The sequence below is a fragment of the Myodes glareolus genome, chromosome 9 (genome assembly GCF_982192425.1).
Source record: "Myodes glareolus chromosome 9, mMyoGla1.1, whole genome shotgun sequence".
NCBI lineage: Eukaryota > Metazoa > Chordata > Mammalia > Rodentia > Cricetidae > Myodes > Myodes glareolus.
The window spans coordinates 50,663,995-50,683,467 of record NC_142034.1 but is presented as its reverse complement, the minus strand read 5'-3'; the positions used below and the strand labels follow the sequence as shown (position 1 = coordinate 50,683,467).

The window sequence follows — 19,473 nt, the reverse complement described above, 5'->3', positions numbered from 1 at the left end:
ATGTATGGAGGTCAAAAGACTACTAGCAGGGACTGGTTCTTTCCTTCCATCATGTGGAGCCCTGGGGATTGAACTCAAATCATCAGGCTTGGCAGTAGGCTTCTTTACCCATTGAGCCATCCTGCTATCCTGTTTTTTTTCTTTTTTTTAATGTGCAGGTATTTTTGTTTATGTATTATTATATAGTGTTCTGGGCATCAGATCTCATTATAGATGGGTGTGAGCCATCAGGTGGTTGCTGGGAATTGAACTCAGGACCTCCGGAACAGCAGTCAGTTTTCATAATCTCTGAGCTATCTCTCCAGCCCTTTTATTTTTCTTGAAAGACTCAATTAAACTGTTGTCATGACCAGTCATTGGGCATAAGAAAGAGGTAACTCTTTCCTCACTAAATATCTTTCAAGGTCTCTCAAGCTTCTGGATAGTTTTATCGGAAGTTGCAGCCCGCTTTCAGCTATGCAGTGCCTGTGTAGGAGGGCATGGTAGAGCAAGGCTTCTCTCTCTAAAACCAGAGCAGCAATATGCTGGAGCAGAATTTCAGGTGGGCATCTTCAAGGGGGTGAGATCACTCTGCAGTGGCTGCTTCCTCTTCAGCTATTGGAGAGCTGTGCTAGGTGAGGGCTGAGGTGGAGGCTGGCAAGAGATAGGATGCCTTCAGCTTTCAGGGTCATAACTGGAACAAAGTGGAGGGTCCAAATATGTTTTTTAAAAAACTAGGCCCAGTCTGTGTAGTCCTTTGGTAAACATACAGAACTAGCACGTGGTAGGCATGTCACTGGGCCTGGGACATAGGATTATCCAAAGTAAGACTCCCAACCTCTTGGAGCTTCTGGTCTTGTCGGGGGACACAGAAAGCAAATTAGTGAGATCTCAGGTATTGAAAGTGCTCTGCAGGGCTGGAGAGATGGCTCAGTGGTTAAGAGCATTGCCTGCTCTTCCAAAGGTCCTGAGTTCAATTCCCAGCAACCACATGGTGGCTCACAACCATCTGTAATGAGGTCTGGTGCCCTCTTCTGGCCTGCAGGCATACACACAGACAAAATATTGTATCCATAATAAATAAATAAATATTAAAAAAAAAAGAAAGTGCTCTGCAGATAGACTGGCATAGTGGTACATGCCTTTAATTCCAGCACTTGGGAGGCAGAGGCTGGTTGATCTCTGTGAATTTGAAGCCAGCTTCGTCTACAGAGTGAGTTCCAGGGCAGCCCAGAGTTGCACAGAGAAAGCCTGTCTGGAAACAAACAAACAAACAAACAAAAAAGTGCTCTCCAGGACTAAATTGGGGCCATGGGACAAGGTGATGGGTGGGGGTGACTTTGGGCATATGAAAATAAGCCGTTTTGAGGAACCGGTTGGGTTGAGCTTGAAGTTATAACAAGGCATGGTTTCCAAATGACACTTTAAGAATAACATGTAGATCTCTATGCCCTTTCCTATAATGAATGGGACATTCAAGGACAAAGCCCAGGCATATGTCCTTTTTAATTTTAATTTATTCTCTCATATATTACATCCCAACCACAGTTTGATCCCTTTCTCTCCTGCAAGTTGCAAAACTGGAGACCTTCCCCCTGAGATGGTGATTTTTTTTTTTTTTTGAGACATGGTTTCTCTGTGTAGCCCTGGTTGTCCTGAAACTCTCCCTGTAGACCAGACTGGCCTCGGACTCAGAAAGATCCACCTGCCTCTGCCTCCTAAGCACTGGGATTAAAGGTGTGCACCACCACCACCTGGCTTTCCCTGAGACTTTCGTTATTAGAGATCACACCGGTGGGCTTCAGCCTGTCTTCCAACCTCTAGAGTCCGCAGTTTCAGAGAGCGAGCTTCCCACTGGGCAAGAGAGTCAGCACGAGGGCCAGGAGAGGAGCAGGGGTGGAATGCTCAGACACAGGAGCAAAAAATAGTGTGCACAGCCCCTCGCCCCTCAGCTCTGGCCCGTAGGCCCCCACCATACCCAACCCCTCAGTATATACAATGCCCACCACCACACAGCCCCCCACTAAATCTCCTCACCAATCCCACAGTACACACACAACCCAGTAACCTCTCACCACACAGCCGGTCACTGCATGCAGACCCAGAGCGCAGGAAGCCTCTAGTCGCACAGCCCTTCACCACAGACAGCTTACTCCAGTCTACACCAGCTCCAAAGCTCAGTTCCAGGGACCTCTTCTCCCTCCCTGTTTGGTTCAGCCTCAGAGGATGGCATTGAGACCAGTTTTTTCTTTGAAAACTCTAAGCATATTTTAGGGCCCCAAACCTTAGTGCCCTGGTTTTTCTCATACCTGACTGGGACCGCTGGCGCTTGACCCCAGAAACTTGTAGGGTTTAAGCCCGCAGTCGCAGAAATGGACAAACAACCCCTGGATTACAGCAGACACAGGCGGCCCGGGACCTACAAACCTGTCTGACACCATGACCAGCGAGGCTAGGGCCATCTGGGAACCAGTCATTACTAGTGACTGTCTCTACCCATCTTCCTACACTTCCTGTGCTCTGGGTCCCTCCCGGATCCTGCCTCTGTTTCCCCACCCGGTTCCCCTCGAGCGAGTCCCGTGGGAGGAGGTAGGGGCGGGAGAGACGCCTTGGAAAGCACCTTCCCTCTTTCCTCGCCTCCGCACTCGGTGCGCGCGTCCTTGCGGGCCAGTAGCCGGAGGCACAGCTCGGTGGTGTCATCGAGTCAGTGGAGGTGGCCGCATCCCAGGCTGGGCGCTCGCTGCAGTCCGGCTCCCCGCGGCGGCGGGGTCCTCCCGGCGTCCCGGTGCTCGCGCCCGGATCTGCGCGCCCGCCCTCCGGCTCACGCCCTTTGGAGCCGCGCGTCCGGGACTGCGGCAGCGCACGCAGAGTGCTCTGTTGGCCGCGGAGCGGCAGGAGGCAGAGGAGGCCGGAGTGAGCTGGAGGTATGGGCCAGGCGGCCTGGAAGGGGTTCGCCCAGTCTCTGTTCGACTATAAGACCGCAAAGTTCGTGGTCGCCAAGAGCAAGAAGGTGGGGCTGCTCTACCGGCTGCTGCAGCTCACCATCCTGTTGTACTTACTCATGTGAGTTCTCGGGCACTTTTTTCAAGCCAGGGGACTGGGGAGGGGAAGGTATAGACACACAAGGGCCTTGGGGAGTCGGCCTTCATGGGCGCTTGGATGTAAGGGTGGGAAGGTGAAAAGTGGACACACTACGCCTTGTGAAACGTGGGAGGGGCTACTGGGCACTTTGGTTTGAAGCTACTTTGTAGGGAGCCCCTTCTCCCAGGAAAGGAGCGCCCAGCGTTATAGTCATGGTCAACAGGCAGGGATGTCAAGACTCTGGGCTCAGCTGCCCCCCAGAGGCCTCCCGGAGTTCTGGCCTGACAGCAGGGCCAGGCACCCAGCAGGTTATTTATAAGCACGGAACATCACTGACTTGGTTGGGCCAGCTCATCAGATTGGCATGTTCTGGAACTCAGGGTTAGCTCACGGGAAACAGGGGCAGCCTCTCCAGTGTCCAGCAGCTCTACTGTTCCCTTGTTGCCATCTCACCTAGCAGGGTGTGGGCCCACCAGCCCAGGGGAGCTTGTTGGGGGTTTAACAGCTAGACCTTGGTCAGAGCCCTTCCTTGCTCCTAGGGAGAAAGGAGGGCGCAGGTGAAGAGAGGCAGCCACTAAGAACAGTGGCGATTCACTCTCTTTTCCTCATTAAATGGTGTGCAATTATTGCTCCAGAGAGGGCAGTCCTGACCTACCTCGCTGCCTTCTAATGGCTATCTCCCCCCCCCCCAACCTTTCTTTTTAGTTTGGTTTTTCGAGATAGGATTTCTCTGTGTAGCCCTGGCTGTCCCGGAACTACTCTGTAGAGTAGACTGGCTTCAAACTCAGAGATCCACCTGCCTCTTCCTCCCAAGTGTTGGGATTAAAGGCATGGATAATAGTTGCATTCTTAGCATTTCCTGGGTTTTAGCACCAAGGCACTTGGCAGTGTCCTATCTCAGGGCCTTTGTACTGCCTCTGCTCAGCAGCCACTGTTTTTCCTTCCCTACTCAGTGGCTCCACTCCTTGTTCAGATCTGAGTGCTCCAATGACTCCTCCGTCCCTCCCTGGCATTCCCATAGCCAATCTGGATGGACATTTACTCAGTGTCTGATTCTCTCTCCCTGCAGTCTGAGGATGCCATGATGGGAGGGATTGCTGTCACTTCACTAGGTATGAAAGGAATGAACGAATGTTGAATATTTGCTTACTCTTTCGGGTTGGACCAGGTCTGGCATTTATTTGCTGGAATGGAAGGCTTGCTTAAGAATCACAGCTTTCTCAGAGTTTCCTGAAAATGTGATAGCTTAGGGTCGAGGCTTCCCTACCTCTGCCCCAGAAATGAGGAAGTGGACACGTTGGTTGACACTTCCCTGGCTCCCTGGAGAGAGCCAGCATGCCATGCCGCTCACAGCATGAGTCAAGGCACTGGCATCTTCCTCTTTTGATCGGTTTCCGCAGCTTCACCAAGACGGGTTAAGCTGGACGATATCTAACTACAAGAATAAGTTGGAGAGTTCTGTGCATGGGGCTTTGACTCTATTCAGGAACACTGTGCTTAGCATTTGACAAGGGCCATCTCATTTCTAAAGTTGATCTTTTTAGGGACTGGAGCAACGTTTGAGTGGTTAAGATGTTTGCTGTTCTTTTAGAAGTTCTCTTCCTGGCTGATTGGTTTACAATCCACTGTAACTCCAGCTCCAGAGGATCTGACTCCCTCTTCTGGCTTCCAAGGGTACCGGGACTCATGAGCATACACAAGCACATACATACAATCCAAGCATATTTATCTCTTTAGAAAGATGTGATGATGGGCACATGCCTATAACACTCAAGAGGCTGAGGTAAGATTGCTGTGAGCTAATGCCAGCCTGAATTATACTTTTTTCCATGGTAGTGTCCTTTGATGTGTAAGCCCTTTTAATTTGAAGAGACAGAATTTTTTGTTGTTGTTTTGATTTGGTTTTGCTGGTTATGTTTTTGCATTTTTAACATAAGTTCATGTGCATTGTGTGCAGGTGCTCAGGGAGGTCCGAGGGCGTCAGATCCCCAGGGACTTGAGTTAGTTGCAGGTGGTCATGTGGATGCCGGGAACTGAACTCAGGTCCTCTACAAGAGCAGTAGGTGCTCTTAACTCCTGGGCAATCTCTTCAACCTTTTAATACTTTTATTACTTTATTTATTTGCTTTTGTGTGTGGACAAGCATGTGGCATGGCACACATATGGGAATCTGTTCTCTTCTTCCACCATGTGTGTGGAGATCAAGCTCAGAACATCTGTCTTTATCTCCTGATCCATCTTGCTGGCCCATTTATGTTTTTAGTGTAAAAAAGATGAGATTTCATTTGTTTATTTATTTACTTATTTATTTGGTTTCTCTTAACGTGTTTTTCTGTGTATCAGTCCTAACTGTCCTGGAACTAGCTCTTGTAGACCAGGCTGACCCTGAGCTCACAGAGATCCACCTGCCTTTGCCTCCCAAGTGCTGGGATTAAACGGGTGTGCCACCACTGCCTGTCTCACTATTTCTAATTTGCTTGTTTTTGGTGCAAAACCCAAGGCCTTATACATGCTAGGAAAACCCTTGACTAGTATATCTCCCCCTTGGGTTTCTTTATTTCTTCTCTCCCCCACCTTTGGCATTTTGTTTTGTGTTTTTTTCTTAGACAGTTTCTCTGTGTAGCCCTGGCTGACCTGAAACTCACTCTGTAGACCAGGCTGGGACTTGAACTCAGACATCTGCCTGCCGCTGCCTTCCAAGTGCTGGAATTAAAGGAGTATGCCTCCACACTTGGCAATTTCTTCTTTTTTAGAGTTACTAATTTTATTATTTTAGGAGTATAAATGTTTTGCTTGCCTGCATGTCTGTGCATCATATGTGTGCCTGGTCCCTGTCCTTGAGGAGATCAGAACTGGGACTGTAGTTACAGGTGGTTGTGAGTCACTGAGTGGGTGCCTGGAATGGAAAAGGGATCCTCTGCAAGAGCAACAAGTGCTTTTAACCGCTAACCCAAGTCTCCAACCTCGGATTTTGTTTAAAAGATGGTGTCTGATCCTGTAGGCTAGAATGGCCTTCAACTGTCTATCTTCTTACGTTAGCGTCTTGAGTACAGTAACACCTGCTCGTGGGACAGGTGAACCTTGAGCTTTCTCTCACTCCCACCAGCCTAGGACTTACTATGGTTCTCACTCCAGTCTGGGCCTGCGCAGCCCTGTGACTGAAGCCTACCTGTTGGTCTTTTGTCAACAGATGGGTGTTTCTGATAAAGAAGAGTTACCAAGATATTGACACTTCCCTGCAGAGTGCTGTGGTCACCAAAGTCAAGGGTGTGGCCTATACCAATACCACTATGCTCGGAGAACGGCTCTGGGATGTAGCCGACTTTGTCATTCCATCTCAGGTCAGATCTCTACCTGGGTCCTGGGCTAGTGAGGTGGGGCAGGTCACAGAGGAAGTACCCAGGCAACTCCATCAATTGTTTCTCCTGCTCAGGAGAAACCCTGTCTAGGTCCATTTCCCCATGGGGTCCCTGCTTCCTTTTCTGCACCAGGCAGGCCTGGCTTCTCTTGTTCTCAGTGATTTATGTGTCTGTTGAAACCAATGGGACCCAGAATGACCTGGCACAGTGTCCCAGGACTAGCTCCCCAGCTTGTTCATAGCTGCCCTGTATAGATAGAACCAGGCTGAGGTCGGGACAGAATTATAGGGTGAGAGTGCTTGGGGTTTGTGAAGATGCAAGTTACCCAACAAAAGACAGCCACTTGGAAAGTGTGGGATCACCAGACAGATGGACAGTGACCGCCAGTTTTGTGGTCCCCATTGTTCCCAACCCCATTCAGAGGCCCACTCTCACCTGGCTGACTCTTCCCCGAAAGGCCAGGAGGAAATTCCTCAAAACTCTGTCTGGCTCCTCAGGGGGAGAACGTTTTCTTCGTGGTCACCAACTTGATCGTGACTCCTAACCAGCGGCAGGGCATCTGTGCTGAGGTTTGATTTGGCATGTGTTTTGGGGAGGGTGGGCAAGCCCCCAGCTGTGGTGACAGTCCTCCTGAAACAGGGGCTTGGTTTGCTCCAAGAGCACCAAAGAGCTGTATAAATACTGAATGGTACCACGTGGTTTGGGGAGAAGAGATGGGTTTTCTTAATTTTTAAGTTTTACTTTTTTTTTTCATGATTAGTGCCTGCTTGCATGTGCATATGTGTGTGCATGTGTGTGTGTGTGTGTGTGTGTGTGTGTCTGTGTGCATGGCACAGCATGTGCGTGGAGGTCAAAGCTGGTTATCTCCTTTTGCCACGGTTTCCAGGGACCAAACAGGCTGCCAGGTTTTCATGGTAGATGTTTTTATCCACGAAGCCACTTTGCCAGCCTGAGAAACAAATTTTCAAAGGGTCTCAGGACAGGGAAGGAGCCCTCTATCTCTGATAGGACCCAGTCCTGGGCTGGGGGTTCTTCTCAGATCCTTGTCTTTCCTTGCAGCGTGAAGGCATTCCTGACGGCGAGTGTTCTGAGGACACTGACTGCCGTGCCGGGGAGTCTGTTGTCGCTGGACATGGTGAGGGCCCGGCGTGGCTGGGGCTGGAGCAGGGCAAAGAAACCTGGACAGGAAGGTCCATGGCATTGTCCCTGTCCCTCTCCTGCAGGACTGAAAACTGGTCGCTGTCTACGGGTGGGGAACTCTACCCAGGGTACCTGTGAGATCTTCGCTTGGTGCCCAGTGGAGACAATGTCCATGCCAACGTGAGTGGCCGTGGCCTGTGGTCCCAGAGGAGTTGCCTACGCAGTCTTACACAGTGGGTCCCACCCCAGGCCAGAGGCCTACCAACTCCATAGGTCTAGGGGAGTCATAGAGGGCAGGGGCAGGTCTCCTGCTCAGGCTGCCCTGGCCTGGTTTTCAGGGACCCCCTCCTGAAGGATGCTGAAGGCTTCACCATTTTCATAAAGAACTTCATTCGCTTCCCCAAGTTCAACTTCTCCAAGTAGGTGGGGCTTGGCTATTGGGTGGGGCGGTGGGCTGAGGACCCTCCCTGGAATGCCCTTTTCTCTGCTTGGGGGTGGTCTCTGTTCTGGAGGGGAATAAGGTACATGCTGGGGAAGAGATCACGTCTGGCAAAGTGTCAATTGCCTCCTGGGTCTGGCTCAGCAGCAGAACATCTCACCCTCCTATCACGGCCTCCTCTTAGAGCCAATGTGCTAGAAACAAACAACAAAGACTTCCTGAAAACCTGTCACTTCAGCTCCAAGAACCTCTACTGTCCCATCTTCCGACTGGGGTCCATTGTCCGCTGGGCAGGGGCTGACTTCCAGGATATAGCTCTGAAGGTGTGTGGTCAGGGAGCTCTCTCTGGGAACCTGGGCTCTGCAGAGAGAAGGTGAGGGTGGAGGGACATTAGGTCTCTTGTCCTCAGGAGCTTATTATTTTCAGAACTGATTGTGACAAATGGCTTAGCTTTATCAGGCACTCAGTGGGGATAGGTGGGTGGGTGGGGCTGACTTGGCACCTGCTGGGTAGTTCTCTGACTCTAGAACATCAGCAGAAACAGTTGAAAGGATCCCCATGGACACAAGTTGATTTGTGTGTAAAGTGTGGTCGGGCCAGTCCAGCAAGTTGACCTCCAGCCCACTTGTCTGACTCTCATAAAGGGCTGCCCTGTGACTTCTGCCCACCCATAGACAACTCTAGCATTCACCCTGTTTCTTGTTTCAAGGGTGGTGTGATAGGAATCCATATCGAATGGGACTGTGACCTCGATAAAGCTGCCTCTAAATGCGACCCACACTATTACTTCAATCGTCTGGACAACAAGCACACCAAATCCATCTCCTCTGGGTACAACTTCAGGTGACTGCTGTTTTTGTGCTACCTGGTGACCTTGACTCTGTTCTGTATCCTCTGCTGGGTCAAGTTTACCAGTGTTCTTGTGGTCCTTGTTGGCACTGAGTATACTGGGAAAGCCTTGTCTTTTGTGTATGCCTCAGTGAGCAGGTCTGGGCACCTTCCTAGAGTTGCTCGAGGACCCTGGATTGCTGAGAATTCCTCAAAGCAGTCACTTTGTGCTGTAGTGGAGAAAAGGTATAGGCAGATGAGCGTCCCCTGGGCCCTGTCTCCCCAGGTTCGCCAGGTATTACCGTGACCCCAATGGGGTAGAGTTCCGTGACCTGATGAAAGCCTATGGCATCCGCTTTGACGTGATCGTCAATGGTAAGGTACGCAGATCTGCTTCCCGTTCCAGTGCCTGATGGCTGCTGGGCCAGGGAGGTTGGAATCGCCCTGGGATCCAGCTGTCCACCCTGCCGTGCTCACCGGGCTGTTTCTGTTCCACAGGCAGGAAAATTCAGCATCATCCCTACCGTCATCAACATAGGTTCTGGGCTGGCGCTCATGGGTGCTGTGAGTACCTCCCCTGCCTTACTGGCTTCCTGGGGAAAGGGAAGTAGAGCATGCTGAGCCCAGCACACAGGAGGCCTGTGAGGCCACAGGGACAAGGGTGATTTCACATGCTGCCAGCTCCCCAGGGGACACTGACTGCCTGTAGCTCTGACTGAGCTTGAGTGGAGTGTGGCACAGGTAGATTGCCCTCCAGTCTGGTGCGGGCTGGAATCTTTGGGATTCCGGGTCTAAAAATCTCCATCTCCAGTTCTGGTAATGGGAAACCAATTAGGCTATGCCAGTTTGCACTATTGACATTGGGGGTGTCCTCTGCAATTTGTTTAAGTGAATCCCTAATCTTCATTCACTAGTGGGACCTTCTCACAGCTGTGTTGCTCAAAAATGGTCTCCGTTTGAGAACCTGCATTTGAGAGGGTGAGAGGCAGGGTAGATAGTCTTGTAATCCTTTGGGGTGGATGTTTAGCCACCCATAGTAGGAAATGGTTAGAGTGCAGGGAAGGGCTTCCTACAAATGCCCGTCATACCCTTGGCACTTCTGGGAAGAGGTTAAATGTGGGAGTTGTAGGAGTCCTGGTTGGGAGCTCATGCCTGTAGTGATGGGTTGCGGGCAGGCCTGCTTTTCATCCTGCCCAGATCCTGCACGGCTAGCTTAGCCCCAGAAATAATAACACATAAGTTGTATTTATTTAAATACTGCCTGGCCCATTATCTCTACAGAGTTAGTTACTGGCTAACTCTCACATCTTGATATTAACCCATTTCTAATAATCTGTAGCACCACGAGGTGGTGGCTTACCGGAAAAGATTCAGCATGTCTGACCTGGTGGCTGGCTCCATGGCTTCTGCCTCACTTCCCTTCTTCCCAGCATTCTATTCTGTTTACTCCGCCTACCTAATTTTCTGTCCTATCAAAGGGCCAAGGCAGTCTCTTTATTGACCAATGAAAATAACACAATAGACAGATAACCCTCCTCCATCACATGCCAACACAGCAAGTTCCCTGCCAAGACTTCCAGAGGCCTCTTCTCTCCCCGGCCTAGGCAGCCCAAGCAGCTACTAGAGGATTCTGTCAGGACCCAGGATAGACTTTGCATTGAGACTGGGAAGCCTGTCTTAATAAGGGACTAAGAATGATCCCTAACAAAGGGCAGTGGTGACACACACCTTTAATCCCAGCATTCAGGAGGCAGAGGCAAAGGGATCTCTTAGTTTGAGGCCAGCCTGGTCTGCTGAGTGAGTTCCAGGACAGCCAGAACTACACAGAGAAACGCAGTCTCAAAAAACAAAACAAAACAGTGGTCCCCAAGTGGAGTGTTTCTGATTCAAGCAGTCATCCTTAGGGATCCCTCACTGTATGCATGTGTAGCGCTCGTACAATGTAGGTAAAGTTTGCAAGTCTGGGGACACATCTGTGAAATGAAGGCAAGGATGCATTGTGTAATTGGAGGTTTCTCCATCCCACCCTGACCCACAGCCACTTCTAAGCAATCACTCAGAGGCTTAATATTAATTATAGAATGTTTGGCCTATAGTTCAGGCTTCTTACTAAATAGCTTTTACGTTTAAATGAACCCATTTCTAGTAATCTATGTATTGCCACATGTCTGTGGTGTTACTGATCTGCTGGCATCTTGCTCTTTGGGCAGCTGGCTGGTGTCCCACTTCGAATCTGTCCTTCTCTTCTCTTTATCTCCATTTGGCTTTCCTCCCTAGCTGTATTCTGCCTGGCTATAGGCCAACTCAGCTTTTGTTATCTACCAATGAGAGCAACACAGATTCACAGCATACAGAAAGGTTATCCCACAATATTATGGAAGGTGATGGTGAAGGGTGAGGGAAGAAATAGGAGCGAGGAATTGATAAATGACATTTCTGAAGTCTGGGGAAGACGGGTATGCTCTACTCAGGGCCTTCTCTGCCTTCAGGAACACCTCTATCCTTGCTCTATAGGTAGAGTCGCCCTCTGCCGGAGCAGACAGGCATTACATACAACATGCTCTGATCTGTGTTCAGCGGTTATTAGTCCATCACAACTGAGTCTGCACAGGCTTCCTGTCTTTTTCTGACCACAGTTGTAATGTCCCTGTTGTTGAGGTTAAGATGTCTGCCAGCCCATCTTACACCGGCTATCAGAGCTCTCTTCAAATTAGCACAACTGTCACTCTCATGCTTCCCCGCAAAGGACCAGGACCAATGTCTCCAAAGCATTCTCAGGCACGCTGGTTCTCACCCCCACCAGAAGCACCTTTTGCTCTTCCCCCACAGGCCCTGGGCAGTTCCTGGTGATGACAAGCCCGCCTCTCCCAATTGCAATGCAATTCCAGGTCTCTGGTTCAGCAACCCAGGCTGAGTAAATGCTGCTTTTCACCGGCCCCCAATCCTGTTCCCATTATAGGGCTGATGGCTCTATATCATAATCCACTTGTCTCCTGAAGCATAGGGAGTCCCTAGGTCTCTGTGGTCCACATCCTCCTGTCACCCCAGTGCAAATCTGGCAGGTGATAAATTCTTAGCAGATATGTGTTGAAGTTAGATCTGGCCAGGGCAGTAAGGTACGCTTGTGCCATGGAATTAGGAGGCACACCCAGATCTCACCTGTGTCTACCATGGAGTGGCTTTGTGCCCCTAGACATCACCCTTTTCTGGGATGTTTCCCTTTTTTTGGTTTTGTTTTGTTTTGTTTTTCAAGACAGGGTTTGTCTGTAGCTTTGGAGTCTGTTCTGGAACTAGTTTTTGTAGACCAGGCTGGCTGTGAACTCACAAAGATCTGCCTGTCTTTGCCTCCTGAGTGCTGGGATTAAAGGCATACGCCACCACTGCCCGGCCTGGGATGTTTCTTTATGTTCAGGTGATGCCCTGCTCCTGAGTTGTTGTTGCAGGCTCCAAGATTATGAAGCTAGGATTCTGAGTCAAAGCTTGGAACTCTTTTGCAGGGGGCTTTCTTCTGCGACCTGGTTCTTATCTACCTCATCAGAAAGAGCGAGTTTTACCGAGACAAGAAGTTTGAGAAAGTGAAGTAAGCTAACCTTTATCCCCCAGTTCCAAGGAGCACCCCAGCCCCTACCTGGAGCCTCATCTGGCTGGTCCTGGGTTGGGGTGTATAGATGACATGTGTACCTGCTTCATAAGACCGGACTTGATTCAGAAGACCTGGGGAAGATGTCTGCAGGTCTCATGGCAGAAGATAAATTTACAGGATCTGTCTTACTGGGTGATTTTAGACAAGCTCCATGACTCCTTGAGCCTCGGTTTTCCCATCTGTGAGATGAGAACACTGGCTTATACAAAAGGACTTGGTCCTGGACCTAGGGTTGGAGGAAGATGTGTGTGCATGTGTGTGTATGTGCACTTAGCATTGAAACACAGAACATGGGAGGGTGTTGGGTCTGGGATGACAGGAAGGGAAAGGGGTTCTGGTCTTGCCCTTGGAGAAGGCATTTTGGAGGAACTGGGACCAGAATGAGGAATTGGGTCAGGCAGCGTGTGCTTCCTCAGCCCCAGCAACCTGGACTGTGGGTGCTGCATGGACCTGTGTGATTTGTTTGTGTTGCCCAGATGCAGCCTGAACCCAGCTGGTATGGGTCCACCTGGCCACAGGCTGCTCTGCTGGAGGAAAGAGTGGCCCAGCGGGGTGTGCAATTCTCTGTTGGTGCCCTAAGAAGGTGGTGGCCATGTCTTACCCAGGGGTCAGGAGGAGGAAGCCAGTGTGGAGCTTGAGGCCAACGATACTGAACAGCCAGAGGATAAGCCGCCAGAAGGGGGCCAGCAGGATGAGCATCCCCAAGAGCTGGTCCAGAATAGCAGGAAGCACAATAGCAACTGCCAGGAGCTCCTTGAGCCTGCCAGGTGAGGAACTGTGGGACAGCTGGCTGGGGACTGGCTTCTGTAGAGGGGCTATTGGGATTGGCTCCAGAGGGTGTTCCCAGGCCTAGGATGGGCTTTCTCTCAGCCCCCAGTTTTCACTCCTTGCTAAGGTTGGGGTAGCCTTCTATCGGGAGCTAGGTCAGGGCAGGGTGAGAAATTTCCTGGGATGGAGCTGGTAAGGAGAGAAATGGGGAAGCTGAGGGCTGCAGCAGGGGGACCAGATTGAGAGATCCTAAGTCTAGCAGCTCCCTGATCTGTCACTACCTGCTCACCCACCTAAGTCCCTTACCTGCAGGTCCACTTTGCTTGTCTAACACAGCCTCCTATTGCTGTGGGAGATCCCGTGCTTCCCAGCCCTCGGCGTGAACGTCGTCAAGCATCTGAGCTGCAGCTAGGGCAGTGTTTCTTTCTCTTTGGCTGTGCCTGCCTGCTCACTGCCAGAGAGGCTGTGACAGCCGTGTACTCTGCCTCAGAAAGGCCATGCTGCAAAGAGTTCCTGCTGGCCCTCTCTCTGCCTTTTGTGCGCACCCGTCCTCCAAGGTCTGGCCTCCAGGAGAAAGCCATCCTGAATGTGAAGCAGCCACAGATCTTGCAAACAGTGAAGACGTAGCCAGAACTCTTGGCAGAGAACAAATTCAAAGATGATGGGGCCAGGACAGACCACAGCTCTGAACTGGGAAGAGGCATCTTGGTGCTTGCTCAGGATGGAGCTTCTGGAAACAGGCCCTTCAACTTCACCCAGCTCAGGTGGGATTCTATTGCAGGATTTTTTGTAGTGTGGAGGGGAGCCTCCTGTTGGCTCAGATGCGGACAGGAGGCCCTGGGGCAGGCCCCCAGGAAAGGGACAGGCCAGGGGCTTCAGTGATAGAATGTTTACATGCCCCATCTCTGAACCCAGAGGGACATTCATTTATTCATACATGCAGTACACATCTATGGGTGCATGCTGTACTTTATTCCTGTCTGAGAGGTTTAAACAAGATGCTGATCAGGCCCCAGGGCTCACATGTAACTCTCTCCAGAGACTTCAGACAGCCCAGACAGCCTGGCCTTCCTCCAGCCTCTAGCCAAGGCTCCCGGCAAGTCTCGGCAGAGAATGATGGCTGCTCAGAAAAGCTGTTGGATGACATCCAGGGGACATTTAGCTCCACCCCCAGTGTAAAATTTAAGGGTGGCCAAGGAGGCACCTGGGAAAAACTTAAGGGAAGAGCAAACTCCAGGGGCTCCTAGGCAAGGTTCGGGCAGGGAAGGCAGGCAAGCCACTAGCCCGTTCTAGCCCCGACCCGTAACCTAGGGTAGCGCTGGGAAATCGACTTGTCCATGAGAGATGGACTTGCCCGTGCAGTTTAGCTCTGGCTGTTTTTTTGAGGGGGGAAGGGTTGGGGGCGTGCCTGGGAGTCCCGGATTGATTTCCTGCTCTCAGAAAGAAGCTCAGCCTTGAAGTGCTAAAGAGATAAAGGAGGACTTTCTGAAAGGTTGTCCCTGATCCGTGTGTCCTGTTCCTTCCCCACTGCATTTCATTCCATGGAGCTCAAAGTGGGGTCCATGGACCAGCATCCGCTCTGCTGAGAGCCTGACAAAAATGCATGGCTGCAAGCCTCTCCCTAATCCTACCCACGTAAGCGGTTCCCCAAGATCTCAGCGTGGTTTGCAAGCCTACTGTTACTGCCATCTTGGGGGCTGACAGAGTCTGACTTACACATGCTGCCCTGAGGCGATCCTGGAACTCTTTATAGACCAGGCTGGCCTCATACAGACCTGCCAGCCTCTTGAGTGCTGGGACTAAAGGTGTGCATCACTATACCTGGTTTCCCATCTTTCCTTGGAAGATAGCGGTATGCTTGGTTTATTTAAATTCAAACATTTTGATAAGGTAATACCTACTCTAATTCAAAATGTAAAGATTCATCAGCATAGAAGTATCCAGGTAGTGTGGTGAACGACTTTAATCCCGGCACTCAGGAGGCAGAGGCAGATGGGGCTCCGAGTTTGAGGCCAGCCAGGTCAGTGGAACTAGTTCTTTGCCAGAAAGGGCTATATAGTGAGACTCTGGATTTTGTTTTTTGTTTTCTGAAGACATCCCTTTCTTTCACTCTCCTTTATTTTTCTGAGGATTCATCTGGCTACCTGTCCACTTCCTCAGGAAATGATCTATTCCTGAAAGAGCAAATTCCCTGTCAAAAACAGACTTGGGACACATTTAAATACAGGACTGGGGAGCTAGTGGGCTCACTTTTCCCTATCCCGTGGAGGGGTATCTGGGGAAATCCAAGGAGAGAAACCTGGAGCTCTTCATCTGGAGACCATTGTCAAGTGTCAAGTTCTGCCTTGAGTCCAGGTGCTGGGTAGGTGCTTCTCTGGATGCTGGGAGCTCCTCTCCGGAAAGCATCTCCACCATATGCCAGGGACAGTAAACATCCTTCCACTGGGCCCATGCAGGTGGTAATCAGAAGGGGTCTGATAGCTGGGTGAGGTGCTGTATGCCTGCAGACCCAGCACATGGGGGTGGGTCACCTGAGCTCAGGAATTTCAGTGTGGGCAATAGATAGTGATGTCCTCTCCCCCCCCAAAAAAGGTGTAGGGCTCAAGGATGGCTCTTTCAGAAAACCCGGGTTCAATTTCCAGGCCTCATATGAGGGCTCACAATCTCCTGTAATTCTCCTGGTGCACAGACATACATGCAAACAAAATACATATACATATGAAGTAAAATAAATTAAAAAATTGTTTTTAGCCTGGTGTAGTGGAGCATGCCTGTAATCCTAGCACTGGAGAGGCAGAGCAGGCAGATCTCTGAGTTGAGGCCAGCCTGGTCTATAGAGTGAGTTCCAGGGCAGCCAGGGCTATGGAGACAGTCTGTCTGGAAAAATCAAAAGTAAGTAAAAAGAAAAAAAAAATGGGGTGGAGGGGAGTTGTTGTTACTGGGGCAGAAGGGAGCGGTGTCCAGAGCAGGACCTCTTCAAAGGGAAGCAGCTTTGGCACCTTTGGCTGTCTGGAGATGTCACCAAGCCATGCTGCTTCCTGAAAGTGAAAGCCTGGGTACACTTAGGTGCTGACTTCCTTGTTAAAGCAAATCCAGCTGTCATTTTTATGTTCAGGAGTAAACAAGAGGGTCAAGGGTCAAGACTGTGCAGCTTGGCCTAGCTCTTCTTCCTACTGCTTTGAAATGGCCTGGGGACAGTCAAACAACTCATTTTCTATCAGAATGAAAATGCCTTTTACTAGTTCTTGTCAGTAAGTACCGAGCTCATATGTGTCCTGTTCTTGTCAGGCATCGGACTAAACCCTGACACTGGTGAGCAACACACACGGCCACTGCCTTCACATGCTTCCAGTCTGGTGGGTGCTGAATCTTAACCATGACGTGGTCACACTTGTCAAGACCTAATTAGGGAAAGTTTTAACGTGGAGCAGCCTGAGTAAGTGTACTCAGGGACTGCCAGTTTAAATCAGAAAGGTTAGGAGCCACCTGTCATGTGACAGGGAAGGAAGGGAATCCCACATGCTTTGATGTGGAAAACAACCCGGAACGTTGTCACTGCCATGGTCGTTGTGAAGTGTTCTTTTAATCTGTTGGTCTCCATTACACCCCGCTGCCTGACAAATCTGTTGTTAACCTGTTCCTTCTGGGCTAGCAAATTTAGCTAGGTCGACCCTTGGATCATTTTAGGAGGCTCAAACTTAGAAAGGCCAGGGATCTTATTAAAACTTCTCACAGGGATGCCAACTTTGGCAAAGTTGCCTTGTGCCTCTCTTCCCCTCAACTTCTTGTCTTCTGTATAACCTTGATATAATACAGCTCATCCATCTATGGAAGCCAGCTGCCTAAATTAAAAACAAAACAAACAAAAAACAACCAACCCAAACCTCCCAGGGTCTTTCTCTGCAGCCCGGGCTTGCCTCAAACTCATGAGCCTCCCATCACAGCCTCCACAGGCGGAATGAGGCTTCTAACTCAGGAAGTGAGTCAGGAACTTAACTCCCAACCTTTGGGAAAACACATTTTCTTTCTGAGCACTGCTTGGATTATTGGCTACAGTCATTGCCCACGAGTCCTCTTCTATTCTGATCTTCTAGGATCTGATGAATTGTGTCAGTCCCTAGCCCAAACTGGGCCATCTAGGATTGTCCTAAAAGTTATTTCATACCCTTTGGGAGCACCATGATGTGGGCCAGCTGATATACTGGGTGATATCAATGCGACATGGATCAGTCATGAAATCACAAACTGCTGTGCTAGGGTCATAGCTGCCTTTTGCCCTCCATCAGTTGTTCCTCTCAGTGGGGGAGGCCATCATAAAGGTGGAACATGCCTTATTCCAAGTGCTTGAGCTGGGGACCACAGTCCCTAATCACAGCATCTTTCGGATCTGAACAGGGATCCCCTTAGTCTTACCCACACCCTCCCCACAAGGGACAAGCTCTTATCAGAGGGCGACTCTTCAACGAGGATAAAAAGTCAAATGGGCCAAGGTGGCAGGCATTTTCTGGTACCTGTCTGACATGTATTTTTGGACACTTCTAAAATAAAAAGCATCAAGTTTAAATGTGTCCCTCTTTTATTTCCCCTTCATGGTTACCCCATGTAGGGGAAAAAATGTAAGATTAGACAAAAAGAGGCAGACACAAGCAATAATAACAAATGTATTACAGTCCTTGTTATCATGCATGCAAAGAGATTCAAATCAAAGCATGGGAATACTTTTTAAAATTACATTTGTGTGTGTGTGTAGGTGTGCATACACGTCAGTGTGCTTGTGAAGGTCAGAGTCTATTCTTCCCTTTGACAATGTGGGTCCTGAAGACTGAACTCAGGTCATCAGGCTTGGCAGCAGACACCTTTATCTGCTGAGCCATCTTGCCGGCCCCAAGGAGACTTTTGAACAGACGCTAAAAGACAAGGAAGGAGATGGCTCAATGGCTAAGAGCACTTGCTGCACCTGCACTCATGAGCACATACCCACTAACATGCAGACAAATATACCTACATTAAGAATAATAAAAATTTATAAAAGACTAGGAAGAATGATAAAACTAGTACTTCTCACTGGGTAAATGCTGGGAAGTATTTGAAATCAACTTTCCCTTTGCCCCATGAGTATTAAATCTACTCAAAATGAATAGGAAATGAATTTTAGTTTTAAACATTTGCAACACATTTACTGTTTAACAACAGGAAAATCACTAAATCAAGTAGGAACCCATCAGGAATGAGCTGAGCCCATCCTTCCCAGAGAAGCTCCGGCTCTATAAACATGCATGTCAGGATCTTCAGAAGAGGGCTCTTTGGGACAGGAAGGTAAAACTGTGACCTCATCTTGGCATGAGATGCAAGCATGTGGCCCAGAACCCAAATCAGGATTCAGGGCTGTGTGCTTGGGGCATTAATGAATGAGCACAGACCTTCTACAGTCTGGGAAAGAGGTTTTGAATTCAATCTTTCATATCCTTTTCTTAAAAACTAAAAGCCAATTCACATTCCTAAGATTTCCGAAGACTTCCCCTCTAGATGCTCATGGCATCAAGGCTAACTTCTATGACCTGGTCAGGACTACCTCACAGTCTAATAAAGACCACATCCTTCTGCCTTGTGGCGTCTCTACATGCTCTCTTCTCAAATTAGCTCTTTCCCTTATTTTATTCAGCTGCTGTTTAAAAGTTCAGTGTCAGACACGTTATTTCTTCAAGTCTTCCTTGACTCCATTTCCAAGCCTAATCTAGACGTAGTGCTTCTGGGTATTCTTTCATGGCATCTTTTATAGTCTGCAAAACCGGATAATGCCAATCTCCCCAGTTAGAATATAAATTCCACGTGCAACATGCTCATTACAAGTCTAACACAATTATATTTTTTTTTCAGTGAAACATGTATTTCATTCTAAAATTTTCCTTCAAAAGGGTTACGAACGAACATATAGTCAGAGGCATTACACTTCAACAGATTCATTTGATTAAATGTACAAATAACCTATTTAATTGATGTAGGACACATTTTAGAAAAAATAGCTTGCATTTTTTTTGAATAGGAAAGATAACTAGCCACGACCAGGTAACTGGAACTTAACTGATTTCATTCATACCCGAAAGCAGTGGTTAGTGGGAAGAGATGCTAGAACGGTACTTTCATCCAATACGGTACAAGCAAACAGACTTGTAACTGGATTCTGCCTCTGCCTCTTCCCAGATGAGCCACCACAGACAGAGACCTCTAACCTCTCT

At 49.3% G+C, this 19,473-nt stretch overlaps 1 protein-coding gene across 3 annotated transcripts; it reads left to right on the top strand.

The window, feature by feature from the left end:
* The first annotated feature begins 2,680 nt into the window (after positions 1-2,680).
* On the top strand, positions 2,681-17,801 carry P2rx5 (purinergic receptor P2X 5). 3 transcript variants are annotated; one of them, XM_048448705.3, is made up of 13 exons: positions 2,681-3,042; positions 6,251-6,401; positions 6,917-6,988; positions 7,479-7,554; positions 7,643-7,739; positions 7,898-7,978; positions 8,183-8,321; positions 8,708-8,841; positions 9,113-9,206; positions 9,325-9,390; positions 12,324-12,406; positions 13,075-13,236; positions 13,795-17,801. In XM_048448705.3, the coding sequence occupies exons 1-13, from the start codon at positions 2,906-2,908 to the stop codon at positions 13,862-13,864; spliced, it is 1,362 nt and encodes a 453-aa protein (XP_048304662.1). In that variant the 5' UTR covers positions 2,681-2,905; the 3' UTR covers positions 13,865-17,801. The 3 variants fall into 3 exon arrangements, with proteins under 3 accessions (XP_048304662.1, XP_085551396.1, XP_048304661.1); XM_048448704.3 differs by lacking the exon at positions 13,795-17,801 and adding an exon at positions 13,550-13,715 and having other exon boundaries at positions 2,684-3,042; XM_085695270.2 differs by lacking the exons at positions 6,917-6,988; positions 13,795-17,801 and adding an exon at positions 13,550-13,715 and having other exon boundaries at positions 2,682-3,042.
* The last annotated feature ends 1,672 nt before the right edge of the window (positions 17,802-19,473 follow it).

Bases quoted from the DNA above. Each gene is read 5' to 3' on its own strand.
- P2rx5 (XM_048448705.3), top strand. From the start codon at position 2,906: ATGGGCCAGGCGGCCTGGAAGGGGTTCGCCCAGTCTCTGTTCGACTAT. The intron at 7,979-8,182 runs GTAGGTGGGGCT...GCCTCCTCTTAG, and splicing joins CCCAAGTTCAACTTCTCCAA to AGCCAATGTGCTAGAAACAA. The intron at 12,407-13,074 runs GTAAGCTAACCT...TGTCTTACCCAG, and splicing joins AAGAAGTTTGAGAAAGTGAA to GGGTCAGGAGGAGGAAGCCA.